Raw genomic sequence first — 18,485 nt, forward strand, 5'->3', positions numbered from 1 at the left:
GCACCGGGAGACCACCGCATATGGTACGAATTCTTCCGTTTCTATGGCATCCTAGTCGGACAGGTTTGCTCGGAGTTTTGAGGTATCAGAATCGGGCAACATTCGACGTGATGTGCTTTTACATTTTAAAATCAATATTATCATATTTTTCTTTGTAATTTTAACATGTTATTTTTTCTTTTTTTGGATCATATTATAATCCATATTAGTGTGTGAATGTGTAATTCACTTTCGTATGTGTCACTGTGTTTATTTGATGTAATCAGAACTTTTTGAGTTATATAAAGGTTATTCAACTCTTTTGCATTTTCATATTGTGACATTTGAGAAAATAACTATTTCTGCGTTATAGAGTACTCTGTCAACTAAAAAAATCTGCGAATAAACTGTTTACAAAATGCACAAAACAAACAGCTAAACAACTTATGTAGAACAGGGGCAGAGTGGTCATTTATCAAGAATAAGCTGTTTTCTCAACGCACAAACCAAACAGTCAGCCAGCTTATTCGGATCAACTGCTCATCAGCAGATTATCAGAATCAGCTGATTATCAGCAGAAGCTGGATAAGCTGCAGCTGCCCCCAGCACAGGCCCTTAGTCTGGAGTCGAAAGAAGGTAAATCCATTTATCCTGAGTGTATTTAGTTGTTCAATATACGTTCATGTTGATGAATGATTCAGGAGTAAACTTAATTCGAAATTTGTCCAATGCACATTCATTGTATATGACTCAGATGAATTTGGGTACAAATTTTGAGATTATCATAATCATAAGTTAATTAGGAGTAGGGATGTGACTTAAAATAAACTAGAGATGTGCACAGACAGAAACAAAACTTAGGATTGCCCATCAGTTACTTCTAAAGGGTTTTCCAAATATTTTGAGATAGAGAATACTGGTGATCAAAAGGATTGAGAAAGAAAAGACGCTCATTCTGATGAAGCTTAGGAAACTCCTTAGATGCCTGCTACTGAAATTAGAAGGTCCAGTAGAATTACACGACTAATACAGATGTACTCTCCTTCTTTGTACTATGAACTAAAGTTATATGAAGAAGTCACTCAAGTTGAAGATTCAAAGGAGTGAGAGCTTGCCATAGATGCAAGATGCAATCACTGAGGACTAAGCAGTCTTAAGATTTGACATAATTATTAGACAACAAAAAAACATTGCATAACAAGTGAGTTTACAGATTGATAGAAGTGTCAGATGGTAGCAGAAGCTATAAGGCAAGGTTTGTTGTGAAAGAGTTTCAGTAGATGACAACTATCAAAGTTGTGCTGAGTTTGGTAGCATAAGAAAATCTACATCTAGATCAGATGAATGTGAATGTAACTTTTTTACATGGTTATTTGGAAGAGGAACTGTATATGGTGCAATCTCAGGGATATGAAATTTTAGGGAAAGTGCATATTGAAGAAGAGTTCTTATACTTTGAAGCATGCCCCAGTCAGTGGTACAAGAGATCTGACAGGTTTATGTCTGGCAGTGAGTGCATAAAGTGTCAAACATATCATTGTTGCTTCATAAAAAAAAATTGGCATTTGTCATATTATATTTGTATTGTATGTAGATGACATGCTGATTGCAGGGGTATATATGAAGAAGAACAGAGACTTGAAGAAGCAATTATGAAGGGAGTTTGAGATGAAGATTTAGGTCCAACTAAGAAGATTCTTTGTATGAGAATCAATTGTGATAGGAGTGCAGGTACAATGAATTTTTTTTAAACATAATATATTAAGGTCATACACTAGTTCGACACGAGAGATAAAATCAGTTTTCACTTTGTTAGATAATCAATTTAAACTATCTAAGAAACTATCACCTAAGTCTGAAGCAGAACAAGCAAAGATGAAAAGTACTCTCTATGCTTCAACTGTTGGAAGTTTGTTGTATGTAATGATATGTATGAGATCAAATATTGCACATGCATTGAGAGTGGTCAACAAACACATTGGTAATTCAAGAAAACATTTGTTTGTGGCAATGAAATGAATTTTTCAGATACTTGAGAGAAACAATCAACAAGACACTTTGTAGATTTATATATGGCAAGGGATATTGATGGTAGGAGTACAACAGGGTATATCTTTATTTTAGGGAACACAACAATGAGTTGGGTTTTTTAGGCTATAGAAGATTGTTGCACTTTCAACATTAGATGCCGAATACATTGCTATCTTCAAGGCTAACAAGAAGATGATTTGGCTGCAAATTTTTATGACAAAACAGGGCAAGGAGCAAGCAATTAGAAAGTTTCATAATGACAATATGAGTGTTATTCATTTAGTTAAAAATGTGATTTTTCATACCAAGACGAAACACATTCAGTTAAGATGTTACTTTATTCACTCTTCTAGAAGATGAATAATTATTCTTAGAGAAGATGCCTATAGCTTAGAATCTTGCATATATATTGACTAAGGTGGTTACAATTGAAAAACTGAAGTTATACTACATTTCAGTAGGAGTTCAAAAAGATTGAGACCAAAGGGGGTTGAGCCACACTACAGTACACGATTATGAAGATGATATAGATTTGGAGCATAGGTGGTTGCAATCAGTCTCCAAGTAAGAGATTATTATACAATAAAACCTGATTTGACCAGTAAAAGCATCTAGGGGCGAAAAACTTGGCACTTGGTGCCCTAGTGTTTGTGAGGCGCCCTAACACCCAACCAATGTTTTCTAGACGAAAACAAGATACCAGCAAGTGGAAACCTAGTGCTATTGACTTGTTTCCAGTATTTTCAAACAAAGCGTCCGAAAACTCGGCGCTCGGGACTGGCAATTTAGTGTCCAGAAGAACGACTCCAGAACTTGAGTATGTGGAATGCCGGTGGTCAAGAGGGGCGTGGAGGCACCCATATCACATCTTGCACTCGAGCACTAGGAAACCGAACGCTCGGAACCAATACTTGTAATCGATTTGCAGCTCGAAACTTTATGTTTCGGGTTTCTTCATTGTGGTAAGGGAAAGCGAACAGCACAAAGGTGTTCGCTTGTTTTGAGTGGATTTCTACGAGTTTCTCTTATGCTATCAAGTGAAAAGAAGCGTTTGTGAGTTTCAGGATTGCAGAGAGGATTTGAGTGGTGTAATATGTATATTCTCCTCATTTCATAGTGAATTACTTGGTGTGCTATGGCTCCATGATTTTTTTCTCGTTATCGGGTTTTTCCACATTAAATCTTTGTGTTTTATTTTGTGTTTCTTGTTTGCATGTTTCTGCTCAATTCTTTGCTTCAGATCTCTCAAATCTTTGTTTTTTTTTCCGACAAATATATAAGTATTGGATGGTATGTATGTAAATGGCCCAAAAACTTATTGTGATCTTAAGTTCAAGGACATTATTATTGTTTCTACTCTTTAGATAATGATTTTTGAAAATCTTGTAAAATGTTTTATATTCAGAATTTTTTTGTTGCCTAATGCCTCTCCAATTGATCCGCAGGCAACAAACAACTCCATAGCCAAACTTCCAGATGAATTTGGCAAATGTTTGAAGTTAAGTAAAGTCGATATCGAGGTATCACGAAGTGCTTGTCTTTTTAACTCACAGGAGCATTCCTTTATTGTATTAGCAAGACTAAGAAATTTTCATTCATAATTAGTAGAAAGAATCTAATTATACATTGCTATTTCAGGGAAACAAACTAACAGTAATACCAGAAAACGTTTTGAGGTCATGGACTACGCTCACAGAGCTTAATGCCGGTACATGTAGTTTTAGAAGTAGATTATTTTGTATACTTGAGTGCATATCTTGGCTTGATATTTTTAAATTTAGGCATTTACAGATATAGCACATAAATCGTATGTATTTACATATCTCACATTTGAACTTTAATATTTTCAAAATTCATCAAAATTAGCTCTATTTTCACTTTTATAGAGTGAAACATATCTTTTTATGCATAGGTTTAAAGCACCAAAATGCTATGTGTGTAATATGAAGTTCAGGCGTGAGATAAATAAATACATATGAATCGTGTGCTACATCTGTAAATTTCTCTTTTAAAATTGATCATCTATCATAATTCTTTTTGAATCGAACCATACTCAACGTACTCCAATTTTCTGCTCTAACAGCAAGGAATCTACTGACAACAGTTCCTGATAGCATTGGGGTCCTAACAAAATTGATACGTCTTGACTTCCACCAGAACAGTGAGTTGAAAATATATATGTAGACAATCTTCATTTATTTCAATAATTATTCTTGTATTCCTAAGTATTTATTTTGCATGTTTTTTTCATGTTTATGTATGTAGAAATTTCATCGATTCCATCTTCAATTATGGGTTGTTGCTCATTAGCTGAGTTTTATATGGGGTATGCTTATACATTAAGATTTATTACATCAGTTTCTAATTGCTGCATGATTTTTTTTTTGTTTCATTCATGTGCTAATATTTCTCTCATTTGTTGGTGACCGTTGAATGGCTCCTTTTGCATTGTATTGTCTACTTTAAATTTCAGAATCAATTTGCTTTCATCACTACCTCAGGAACTGGGTGCACTTTCTCGTTTAGGAACTCTGGATCTTCATTCAAATCAGGTATTTTGGTGAAGTTCTTTTATGGCTTGAAGATCTCAGTTTTGTTGCTTTTATGTATTATCCAGTCTACACTGAACATTTTCTTGAAAATTATTTTCTTGTAGCTTTCTAAGAGCATTATTTTTCTTGCTTCCAAAAAAATTTATTGTGAAAATGCCAAAATATAAAGATTAAAGAGAGAATCTTCATATGATTGTTATTGATTCTAGGAAGACGATTGAGTATTACGGAAATTGATTTAGTGCATGCAATTTATCTCCCCTAATGTTTAGTTGAAGGCTTGCGTTACTAAAGATTATTTAGAGCTATATTTGACATTAGGTGTAGTTGTTGATTGACTTAAAATTTTCTAATTAGCCTAAGTTTAATATTTTGGAAGTATGATAGGTTTAATTATGTTGGAGATTGGAGGTATAAATGATGATATAATATCTTGGATCAAGGTTGGATGATTAAAATGGAGTACTTAAATATATTTTATTTTATTTTATTTTATAAGAAGAGAATATTATGGGGCTTAAAGACAAATCTTATAAAATTATAATTAGTGTGATGAGGTTTATGGGATCCAAATATTGGATCGTAAAGTTCATGATTTGGCCTGGGGGTTTAAAATTTCTAAGACTGGAATGGATGGCGGATGGTGAAAATTCAAATTTAATTATTCATTCTAAAACCTAAATAAAGAAAGAGCCACTAATGATTTAAATTTATATTAAAAAATTAATAAATTTATCTTTCTATTTGTTGATTTCACATTCTGTAGACAATTTCACTTCTAGCACTTATCTTTTATTCAAAAGCTTGAATATGAAAAATGTTAAAATAACATAATGTGTTATTTAAGATAACACATTGGAGTAATTATACTCCTTAATTATAGTAACTCAATGAAGAGAAAATATATTGATATTTCCTAATATGTTCTAAAACATTATATAATAATCTACATCATGTATACATAGCATTTGCTCGTGGAAGAAATAAAAATTTTTATATGCGTGAATTTTTGTTTTACTTCTCAAAGTGTAACTTTTTTATACGCATCTCAGTTGTAAGTTGTAATTTATATATTTTTCTCAGGAGCACCTAATAACTATATGCTAACACACATACATCATTGGTACAACGAGACGAATTAGGTTTGTTATTTTTAGAGGTGAAAATATATATATTCGCCCCTGACTGATATTCTCCCGTCAACACATTGGTTAGTGATCTAAATTTTACAATTTTTTGAAGTGGTAGTAAAATATCTATGGGCGCAGGTACATTGACATCCTTACTAATCACAAGTGGTTAAACTCTTTCTCTTTGTATGCATATACAAACATTCATATATATAATATTTTTATTTCGTACTTTCAAACATATATTATTTTTTTATGAGATACTTTGTATTTAACTAGAATGAATAAATATATTTCTACTAGAATCTAAAGGCCATGTAATTATCTAATATTTTTCTAGAATAAACTATTATGTTGTTGTTTATGCAGAAATATTAGCATGCAGAGTTCTTATCTAACAATATGAAAACATCAGGAATATTCTAAGTCTTAATGATATAGAATAGGGTTGTGAAAAATTAAAATAAAGAATACAATAAGAAGTAAACAATATTACTATAATATAAAAATATAATTAATCACCTTAATCTTATTTGTTTATTTTTCTCTCATTAATTTTTTTATTGTAGAAATATAATTACTATCTTAACAATTCACATACAAACATTTATATATACAATATTTTTATTTCATTCTTTAAAGCATATATTGTTTTTTTATGGGATACTTTATAATTATCTATAAACGAATAAGTACACCTCTACTGAAATCTAAGTGCTATGCAACAATATAATATTTTATAGGAAAATTGTTATGTAATTGTTTGTGCATAAATATTAACATACGTGCTTCTTGTCTAATAATATGAAGATATCACTGATAGTCTAAGATTCAATGATATAAATCACAAATATGAAAAATTAAAATAAAGAATACAATAAGAATAAATTTTATTGTAATGTATAAACATAATTACTTTTCTTGATTTTGTTTGCATATTTGTTTCTCATTGAAACACTGTCATTGCCGGTCCCAAGTCTGGATGTGAAAAGTGGAGGGTTGCTTTAAGTAATCGATAGCCAGCGTAAAACTTGTTGAAAAAAATCATGACTTGAATCCTTTTGATCTTTGTGTAAGTGTTAGGGCGTCCCTGGAAGCGATGCGTTGTATAGCATGAATACAGTGAAAAGTGTGCAAGGGCCGCTACATCGGCGCCCGGGTATAGTGTCAAATAAGCAAGGGTTCCCACAGTACGGATGGATGCGGGTAAAAAAGTTAGTCCATAAAACTATGAAATCAATATTATGATAGGATCTTGGAATATAAGTACTCTTAATGATAAATTAATGGAATTAGTTGATATTATAATTCATAGAAAAATTAATATCTTATATATTCAAGAAACTAAATGCGTTGGTGTAAATGCTAAAGAAATTGATAACTTAGGTTTTAAACTTTGGTATTCTGGTAAGAGTCGCACTAGAAATGGCGTAGGTGTAATTGTAGATAAGAGTTTGAAATATAATGTTGTAAAAATTAATAGAGTTAGAGATAGAATTATAACCCTTAAGATTATCATTGATACTAAGATTTCTATGATCCTCAAGTAGGTTCAGATATAGGGTCTAAAGATAAATTATGGAATGACTTTATAATAAATTAAGTACTAAGGAGAGTGAAAAATATGGAATGACTTAATATAAATGATACCTTTTGAAGAAAGAATTTTTATTGGAGGAGATTTAAATGGACATGTCTGTAGAGTGGCAGAAAATTTTAGAAATACTCGTGGTGGTTATGATTTTGGAGTGACTAATGAAGAAGGTAGAGTTATTTTAGATTTTGCTTTAGTGTATGATTTTGTTATTACTAATACTTTATTCAAAAAAAAAGATGAGCATCTTATTACTTATAAGAATGAATCTAATAAAACAATTTGATTATTTTCTTATGAGAAGAAAAGATCATCGAAATTGTAAAGATTGTAAGGTCATTCCAAGTGAGGATTAAAGTACCCAACTTTGTTTATTTGTTTTGAATTTTAACATGAAGAGCTGTAAAATAAAAAATACTAGGACTCATCATCGTAGAATTAGATGAGTGAACCTAAAAGACACAAATAAAATTATTTTTTATGAGTAAAATTCAAGATTTCAAAATTTGGGATGTTCATGATGAAACAAATGCTATGTGGGATAAAGTAACAAACGCTATTAAGCAAGTAGTAAAAGATGTACTTGGAAAATCGAAATAAAAAATTTCTTTAAATAAAAATAGTTGGTGGTGGAATAATAATGTGCAAGAAAAAATAAAATATAAAAAGTTATGTTATAAAATTTAGTTTAAATGTAAAAACTTAGAGAACTGAGAAAAATATCAAACGGTCCGCAGGGAATCTAAAAGAACAGTATGTGATATTAAAAATTTTGCTTTTAATGATCTTTATAATAGATTAAGTACTAAGGAGAGTGATAAATATATGTAAAACTGGTCAAACAAAGAGAAAAGAAAAGTAAAGATTTAACTCGAGTAAAGTGTATTAAAGATGGAAATATAAAAATATTTTCTTAGAAAAAATATTCAACATGGGTGGGTGATTTATTTTGATAAACTTTTTAATGAAGTTTCTGAAAATACGATTGACCTTAGTGATCTTAATATCGTTAATAATAATAAAACATTTCATTTTTACCGTCACATTGGTAAAAAAAGAAGTTAAAGAGGCTTTAAAGAAAACCAAGCGTCTGTGTAGTATGGAAATGTTTATGAAATTTGGGAGTTTCTTGGCTTACTAAACTTTTTAATATTATTTTAACTAAAATGATATCTGAGGAGTGGAGGAAGAGTATTTGGTCTCCATTTTTAAGAATAAAGGGGATGCACAAGAGTGTGCAAATTATAAAGAACTTAAGTTGATGTGTCATACTTTAAAATTATGGGAGAGGATAATTGAAAATAGGTATTACAAAGATTACTCATAATCAATTTGGATTTATACCGGGGTCTACCATGGAAGCTATACATTTATTGAGAAGTTTGATGGAGAAGTTCAGAGAAAATAAGGAGAATCTACATTAGATTTTTATTGATTTAGAAAAAGCTTACGATAAGGTTCCAAGAGATATCCTTTAGAGAGTTTTTGAGGAGAAAGGTGTTGATATGACTTATATTCAAGTCATTAAAGATATGTATACTAGAGTTGTTACTTGTGTTCGAACTGAAGGAGGATTGACCAAATATTTTCCTATTTCTGTTGGATTACATCAGGGATCAACTTTAAATCCATTTCTTTTTGCTTTAGTTATGGATGGTCTTACTGGAATTTTACAGGTGGATGCACCTTGATTTATGCTTTTGCTGACGAGAGAAAAAGTCCAAGAAAACTTGAATTATGGAGGTCTTCATTTGAGTCTAAAGACCTTCATTTGAGTAGAACTAAAACTGAATACATGGAATGTAATTTTAGTGGTAGCAGCTCTAGTGACATAAGTGTAACTTTGGGTGATCAAGTTATTAAAAAGTGTAAACGATTTAGATATATCGGGTCTGTTGTTCAAAGCTATGGTGATATAGTGGGGGATGTAATAGTAGAATTCAAGTTGGTTGGTTGAAGTGGAGAAATGCTTCGGGCCTTTTGTGCGTTTAAAAAGTACCGCTTAGACTGAAAGGAAAATTTTATAAGTCGGTGGTGAGACCTACAATGCTTTATGACGCTGAATGTTGACCTTTAAAAGAGAAGCATGATACTAAGTTAAGTGTTGCCGAGATGAGAATGATTAGGTGGATGAGTGACTTTACACTTAGAAGCGATGGTGATATAGTGGGGGATGTTAATAGTAGAATTCAAGTTGGTTGGTTGAAGTGGAGGAATGCTTTGGGCCTACCGCTTCGACTGAAAGGAAAATTTTATAAGACGGTGGTGAGACCTGCAATGCTTTATGATGCTGAATGTTGGCCTTTAAAAGAGAAGCATAATACTAAGCTAAGTGTTGTCGAGATAAGAATGATTAGGTGGATGAGTGGCTTTACACTTGGAGACAAAATGCGAAATGAATATATCCGTGATAGGGTTGGTGTAGCTCCAGTGATGGACAAAATTAGTGAAAGTCATCTTAGATGGTTTGGTCACATTAAGCGTCAACGATCTAATGATCCGATTAGAAGAGTAGATGTTTTTGATTCGACTTATGTTAAAAAGACAAAGGTAGACCTAGGAAAACTTGGGCTTTTTGTATAAAAAGTTAGCTTAATTTATTAGAACTAAATGAAAATATGACACTAAATAAGACACAATGGAGAAAAAGGATTCATGTAGCCGACCCCACGTAGTGGGATTAAGGCTTTGTTGTTGTTGTATTTATTTCTCATTCTTCTTTTCATGATGTAACATCCAACATCATTATAGAAATAATTCATACTTGCTAGTTTATCTTTATCCTCAATTACTCAAAATTTTCCACTCGTTTTATCACCAATTATTTATTATGTTCTAAATAAGATCTTAAAGTGTTTATTTATTTTCCCAAGAAAAATGATAGGTAATTAGAGCTTATTTTTCTGACTCCCTTCATTATTCTATCAATTTGATGATCCCCTTCAATTCTTTTAGTTAACTTACCTAATTGTAGTTCATAAAAGCTGTTATATCAATGCCTAATAAATCAGGATTATTTATATTAATGTTTTAATAAAAATTAAATTTAAATTAAATAAATCAAACCTCAACTTCAATTAGCTTGTACTTTCTTCTTCGAAGTGATCTACTCCTCGATCTCGAATCCCAAAATTTCTTTCTTCAATGCTTCTGATTTTGATTTGCATAAAAGTTATGTTAATGCCTTAATTTAAAGGAATAGTTACATCCTAACCAGCACATGGCCCCTCCTCTGCATGCAAGCTTACATGACTTGGAGTTCCTTCTTAATTCCTTTTTGATGCTGCTCAAATTGCTCTTCTACTGCACATGAAGCTGCACGGTTCGATCCGCACACGAGACTTCTTCTTCCCTCGCCTGTACTAATGTGTTCGGCATTGGCTTCACCTCCAGAACGCACAACGCTTCCTCTATCAATTTTGATGGAGAGCGTCACTGTTCGCTCCTGCGATCGGATCTCCGCTTGACTCTCTCTCCCACATACTGCTTCTCACGATTCTGACGTTCCTTCCTCAGCACCCTACCGAGATTAACACAAACATGTGCCCCTAGCTCCTTCTCCAGCTCTCGGTCTCGCTCTTCTGCTCCTGCTCAGCTTCAAATCCAAGCCCATAAAGGAACATCATTCTTCTCCTTTGTTTCCTTCTAAAGAGTAACACTAACGTTGCAGTGAATTTAAGGCTGGGCGTTACAGTAAAAATATCATGAATGTATAAATTAAGTACGGTGTACATGAGAATGCTAGGATGGGGGTTGATAAATTAGGAATGATAAGTTAAATGATTTTACTGGTGGAAAACTTGGAGAAATATATACTGAAGATAAAATGATTGAAAATATATTGAACCTGTATGGACAATTACCATAAAGGATAGAGAATTCATCCATTACTAGAGTAGACAAAGTCAGTGCAAGTTGATTGGAAAGAAAATTTGGTATACATAATGCTTTATGAATAAAACTTATTCAAAGCGATTATGAAGTATATATTCAGCACCTTGGACAACACAATAGGAGTGAATAAAAAATGAAGATTGATAATGCCAACCCCAAATAGTTATGATAACGTTAATTACAATTTTGTTGAAGTTTCCTCACCCTTCCCTGAAGAGGGATATTTTTAGAGTGAAGTAGAAAGGTATTTTCGTACCTCTTATGAGATGGTAAATGGAGGAGACACTTAGTTTCTGAAATCCTTGTTGCAATGCATCTCGATGGGAGATTTTTTCATTCTCCTTCCAACAAGAGGGTTAAATAATTGCATCTCATCTTGGAGATTCATGCTTGATCGAAGTCATGGAGTAAAGGGTGAAACCCATATAATTTGAGGTGTTTTGCTGAAGATCAAAATCAATTATCGCTGAAGATCAAAATCAGGTTCTAGGATAACTATAAGATTGCTGCTGGGTGTGATTTGAATTGAATTGCTTTATTGGTGCTTAATTTTATGGATTTGATGGTAGGTCCCCACATCTTGTAGGGTGATCTAATAGTTGTTATCATCTGAGTACCATGGCTTTGCCCTACCCTTGTTGCTCGGGAATGATAGAAAGCTATTTGAATGATCATGATTTATTATTACTTTGTTTTTTTAGTGGTGTATCCTCTTTAAAATTTACTTGGAGGCGGTCACATGTGTATGTGTGCACGCTCACTTGTGCTTGAAAGGTATCTGAATCATAGATTCAACTTTTTTTTTCTTCTACCATTGCAGATGACGTCGTTAATGATCTTGATGAACATGTTGTTACAATTATTTTCTTTTACTTGTTTAAGATCTAATCTTATCTCTATAAAAAGAATAAGTAGCCGAATTGAGCTTACCTCTTTTTGAAATTTATCTTCTAGACGTTCAATTACGTAATATCACATCAAACATGCCTTTTAAAATTTGATTTTCTTAATTATATAAACAAATTGAAATACTTGGATAATATCGTTGTACTATGGTTGTGTTTACTTTTTATTTTTTCCTTACATTCTGTGTATTTGCTACTTGAAAATATTTACAAGTTGGTGATTGGTTATTTTATTAAATTTTCAGTTGAAGGAGTTTCCTGAGGAAGCCTGCAAATTACAGCTTTCTGTTCTTGATCTTTCCAATAATTCGTTATCCAGTTTGCCTCCAGAGATTGGTAAGGTTAGGATACGCCTATTGTAAATTTCCTTATTATGTGCATGGCAACAAGATTTTCATTCTGAAAAGCATTAAGTAGGATACCTTCATAATTTTTATTTTGAGAAACCTCTCGGTCATCTAATTTCATCACGGCGTTGATGATTAAACTGATGGTAATCCACTCCAGTATTTGAAATTTTAAAAATGACTTGGGTAAAGTTTTTTCTTCCCGGCAAGTGATTCAAAATCCAATGTTAGAGACGGCATTCGGTTGCACCTTATTATTTGAATACATGTAATCTGACTAGACGTGATCATTAATGTTCTGTAGAAGGGCATTTCTCTGCACTTCTACATATATTTTAAGTAAATATACTTGCGAACTCGACGGCCTAGTTCACATTGGCTTTAGCTCTTGGTGTTCACTCATGAGAAACATGTCAAGGCGGCGTTTGGCACTGAAGTAAAGTTGTCATTGTGCAGATCACTTATACACTTTATGGAAGCCCAAAACTTTGCTTATTGTTTTCCTAAATCTTTATCTTTAGAATTTCTGGTTAAAATGTTACCCCATGAATTTCTGACTGGTTGAACATGAATAGCTGACTTCAGGAGTCGTCTTTTTCCTGAATTGAAGTATTATGATATTTCTGAACTAGTTTTATTACATGCTTGATATAAATGTATAATTACGGTTGCATACATCAATACAAGTAATCCTTCTTTTTAGTACACACAAAGCCGGAGGTCCAGTCTCTGGTAGTCCCTAAAACTACCTGGCTTGCCACTGAAGCACTTAAGTATTTTCTGAAACGCAAAATTTTTTTAAAAATTTTTTTATTCCTACTGAGACGCAAGCTTGCCAAGGAATTAGATGTTGTGATGTTTGAAAATTCATAACTCGGATTAAAAATTTATTGTTCAAATGATCATTGATTAAGCTATTATTTACTAACCTTGATTTAACTTTGCAAACTATGAAAATTCACACTTCATGATAAGTTAATGATCAATTAAGACATAGAAATTCAATGGAAAATTTTAAGCCACCAAAAATCAAACAATGATTAAGGCTCACTATAAAAGAAGCCAGTAACAAAATTGACACCGATATAAGGTTTCCTAGATGGTATGGGATGACGCAAAGAAGGGTTAGGTGAGTTGTAGGATGTGAAAAGAGGGTTGGAAGATGATGTCTGAGAAATCTATCTCGGCGGTTGAGCAGCAAGATGGAAAAAAAAAAGCAGTTCGTCGGTGACAAAAGAGGCCTTCGGACATCCGGGAGAGATCACCACATCAATTCAATCATGTTATAGTCACACCATCAAAGGGAAATCAAATGATACAATACTCTAATAGAAAAAACAGGGATAAAACTTCTCTAAATAACAGAAATAAAACTAAAAGTCTGCAAAATGACAACCTTATAAGTAATTCCCAAGCAAAAATAACCCTAATTTTAATTTAAACAATAAAAAAATTGGAGCCCACAAGATCTGGTGGCAATGAATCAGTGGCAAAATTCTGCTACAGCTTTCACGGACTAAATTTCTGCCTCCGGCATCCTCTAGAGCAAGTTGGAGCCTTTGTTATTATTTCTTTTAATTTTTATTTTATTATTGTTGCTGTTTATTTAGAGGGGGTGGTGTGGGGACAAAAATAATATTTTAAAAAAGATTGTAATGACATGTTTTTTAATAAAAGCCATGCTCCCCCCTTTCTCTTTCCTAACTCTCATATTCCCAACTAATCCTATCCGTCAGCCAATCTACTATTCCTCTGTCTCCTTGCAAACTCCTCATCACAACTAGTAAAAAATAGGAGGGACACCTTGAGCTCTCTGCAGGCAACCTATTCATATTATTTTTGATATGATGGGCTTATTTTTAGTAGACTTTAGGTGATTTATTGTTAAAAAATATTCATAAATCCCCTTATATATTTTTGTTGGTGTGACAAGATGATTTACGTGTAACTCATATGAGGGTGTGTAAGCGCTGTAAAAAGTTTCTCTTAAATTGGATATGTAAAGATGCCGGGAAGAAATATAAGCTAGAATGAAAGTTTGCAAATAAACAATGATAAAAGGTTACATTAAAAGTCTGTAAGTAGATTGTTGCACATTTTGATCCAACACCCACTTAGAAAGATGTGAACTTCTCTTCCTACTACCCACATTAGTCCTGAATGATTTTAAATTGTTGCACATAGAGCTCAAGTCAGAAACCTGAAATGAGGTACTTGGTATTTTGTAAAGCATAGAAAATGTGAAGACATGTTCTGAGAAAAATAAACAAATTCAGGCAAATAAAATGTAAGTCTCATAAGTGAAAAAAATAGATTGTCATTGTGAAAATGAAAAAAATAAATACAACTACACAAAAGAAGCAGGGAAACAAAAAATTAACAAAAATTTTAGAATTTAAGAGCATTCCAAGATAATTTTAGGAGCCATGTTTAATGTTCGAACTTTTTCAGGGCTATATTAAATGCGCAATTCCTCAATTTTATACCCAATACAAATCATGTAAATACATTAAATTTTAAATGAGGCGGAAGAAGCTATACATACCAAATTTGAGTTCACTAAAGCTTGGTCCTCTATTTTTTAGGGTTGTAGTTAGAGGTGTTGATGAGTCAAGCCAAGCTCGAGCCAATTCGAACTTGAGCTTTGAATTTGAGCTCAATCTTGAGCTCAATTCTTTGAGTTCAAGTCAGCTTGTGAATTAGAAGATGATTCTAATTTAAGTGTTTATAATAATGTAATAAAAAGAATGAGAAATTTGAGCATATTATTTAGTTGAAATAAAAAAGAATAATTTTTAAGTGTTTTTTGTTAAATTTGTACTTAAACTCTTGAATTTAATATATTTTAATTGTATGTATATTAATATTATTTAAACAAATTAGCTTATTAGCTAAAAAGTTGAGCTGAAGGTGGCTCAGGTTTGGTTCTTTTGTTCTATGAGGTGAGCTCACATGCCATTGACCGAACTGAGCTTGAGTCGGTTTTGCTCATCACACCGTTAGGTTGGAATCAATAGGGCATATGTTTTTAAAATTGTCTAAACTATAAGAGTGTGATTACAGTTCTCTTGCCTAAGTTGAATTAGCCTTTTCTTTTCGCTAAGATCTTTGGCAATGTATTTGCATAAGGCCTTCAAGTTCTTTTATGATGAGAACTCTTAAAAAAATAAAATAAAATAAAATAAAAATTATAGATTGTCTTATTTCTAAGGCAAGATTGTAAATCCTAAACTTTGGTTTTTTGGCAATATTTTAAACCCTAAATTGTGGTTTATTTTAATTTTTTACCTTCCCTTTCTGTACCGATCCATATCAATTAAAAAAAAAGAAGCAAAGTCGACAACGCCCCTTACATGATCATTATCATATAAAAATAGATGTAAACATGCAAAATTTGTTAGCTTAGCTATTGGGTAAAATTTTGAGTCTCACCCCTTGAGCCTTCCTAAAATCTTCTTTAAGCAAGCCACAGTGTTAATGTTATTCACATCATTTATTAGTATTAAAAAATTGAATTCAAACGCTATACACTTTTAGATCAATTTCAACCCAAGTTTGCAAGTAAACAAGCAAAGGCAACATAACACCTAACACGCTAATTATCATATAAAATTAAATAAACTTATAAGAGGTTCCCCTTAGTTATAGTGCATGGTGATAATTTATAAGTTTTCTTCTTCTCACTTGGTGTAATTTAGGCCCCACTTTAAAAGTTGATCTCTATGCACAAGAGTTTAGTAAATGAGGGCTATAACATGATAACCGACTTTGGTCAAACTCTTTGCATGCAAAGGGTAGTAGAGTTTATAGGTCTATATCCCAACCCAATATTTCTCGATAAGGCTAAGATCTATCCATCATCCATGCTAGTTTGCTATGAATGACATTTCTAAGTTCATGAAGTTTTAGCATGCCAAGTATTAAAAAATATTGAAATAATGGCCAAATCACTAGACTATGATCGAGTGGATACAAATGGTTGAATTTTCAAAGCTACTTATTTCCTTCCTTGACTATAAGACGAACGACAATCGTGCAAGGTAGGCCCCTATTTAACACATCAGATGGCAGATTTGGTGTTCCAATGTTTATTCAGTTTTACAAACCTCAATAACACTACACTTTATATAACTTTTTTGCTGGTTTAATAAGTCTGTCATTGGATCAAAGATATCAATTTTATACGGTTTCCACCTTAACACCCTAATTTTGATCATGGTGATGGTTTTAGTTAACATAATTGCATAATTACAAGGGTCTATCATCTAAATCAAGCTCTCAGTTACAAGGAAAATTACTATTAGCCTTCTCCGTTATGATGAGCGTAGTTATTGCAAATCATAATCAGAGGGGTTCATGGTAAAAAATGCTCTCAATCAAGAGACACTTAAATTTTTTTTTTCTAATGATAGCCATAATCAAATTGAAATTATAATTGGAGGATATTTGATTATAATAAATTCTCCATTTATACACACAAACCAAATTCGAGCCAAGAATGACATTTCTAAGTTTGACAAAAGGTAGCAATTAACTAATAATATATCAAGTCTGTCCATATGGTCACCCTTAGATAACTCATACCAGTAAAGATGTGACACACACCCTTTGCCCCAGATGTTTAACATTATTGAGATATTGCCATTATATTATGGTTATGGTCCAAAAATTTAGGTTCCTTGCTGCTAAACCAGTGAGTTGTGTATTATAAAGCACTTTTGAAAGGGCATGGAGCCCTCTATTAGCCGTGGCCAACTTAAATGTGTATTATCGTCCACCAGATGAAGGAGAGACACTCGTGATTCGATAGGCCCTACAGATCGAGGATACAAGAGATTCGCAGCTGCTTTGCCACAATATATTCTACACTCGTTGCACCGTGAACAGGAAGGTATGTGGTCTCATTAGTTGATAGAGATGGCAATAAAAATGTGGCATCTACACAGATGTTGGAGAAGTTGGGCTTCATGACTCGGGGGCACTCCCAACCATATTTTCTGACGTGGCTGAAGAATGAGAATATGATCAGCATTGACCGGAGGTGCCTAGTAGAATTTTGATCAGGAGCCACCTGCAAGATCGGGTATGGTGTGACGTGGTACCCATGTATGCCTGTCACTTGTTATTGGGGAGGCCGTGATGGTTTAACGTAAAACTTAGTATGACGGATTCAAAAACACCTACTCCTTCACTAAGGATTGGAAGAGCATCATTCTTCTCTCTTCGACGGAGCCTGAGATCACAAGTGCCCTTGCCAATAGAACATCAGTGTGATCAATATTGGTGACGACAGAGAATGATAAGACTGAGACACCAGCTTTGGACACGGAACATGCATGACAGATAACATTTCAGGATATCATGGTCAATACTTTACCACCAGGCCACCTCAGGCCACTACCGTTCGGGGAGAAACAAATTACCCTCACTTCGGATCAAGTTGAGCTGGCGTGGATTACTTTGAGAGTATACAACAACATAGACGAGACATGCAAACTCAGTTCAGTTCAACAATGGACCCCTAGGAGAGCGGATCGATAAGATTGTATGCTCGCAAGTGGAGGAAAATCTTTAGGTGCTTTAGAAGGCAGTATAACCAACAGTGGAATCTAGGTGCTTTTAGGATTGAAGACGAATAACCAGAAGCTTTGATGAATGAAATTGAAGCGCTCCCCCAACCCCGGGAGACTGAGGCTGGGGACTTAGGGGAGGCCTAACCTGACTGAACCGGCACTGAGTTCAGCCAAAGACCCTTCATTTAGCAGGAGGTTGGACTAGCCCCCACCTCCCTCTTTCATTGGGCGGGAATTATTCCTCATTGGGCGGGAAATATCTATTATAAATATGTGTGTTGCCTGTCTTAGGGTTTAGTTTTTATCTTTCTGATTTCATAATTTTGTCCAGCTTGTTGTTGGCGGGTGGGTTGTTGTTGGCGGTTGTTTTCTCTTCTAGGACTGTATCTGAAGGCGACGAGCTCCGACTGTAACTTGTCCGAGGTGTTGATCTTCTCCAAAGGTTCGAGGGGTGCTCCAGCTATAAGTCAATCTCGCGAG

At 33.4% G+C, this 18,485-nt stretch overlaps 1 protein-coding gene across 1 annotated transcript in view; it reads left to right on the forward strand.

The window, feature by feature from the left end:
• Positions 1–3,455: 3,455 nt before the first annotated feature.
• The window catches only part of LOC110038264 (plant intracellular Ras-group-related LRR protein 6), a gene marked incomplete at its 5' end in the record, with an annotated part of 39,544 nt that continues 24,514 nt past the window's right edge, over positions 3,456–18,485 (forward strand). Inside the window, 6 exon segments of the mRNA XM_020743044.1 lie at positions 3,456–3,530; positions 3,649–3,718; positions 4,094–4,171; positions 4,276–4,336; positions 4,484–4,562; positions 12,331–12,421. Of these exon segments, the coding sequence (XP_020598703.1) occupies positions 3,456–3,530; positions 3,649–3,718; positions 4,094–4,171; positions 4,276–4,336; positions 4,484–4,562; positions 12,331–12,421 (454 nt within the window).

The sequence above is a fragment of the Phalaenopsis equestris genome, unplaced genomic scaffold (genome assembly GCF_001263595.1).
Source record: "Phalaenopsis equestris unplaced genomic scaffold, ASM126359v1 Scaffold232330, whole genome shotgun sequence".
In the NCBI taxonomy this organism is placed as follows: domain Eukaryota; kingdom Viridiplantae; phylum Streptophyta; class Magnoliopsida; order Asparagales; family Orchidaceae; genus Phalaenopsis; species Phalaenopsis equestris.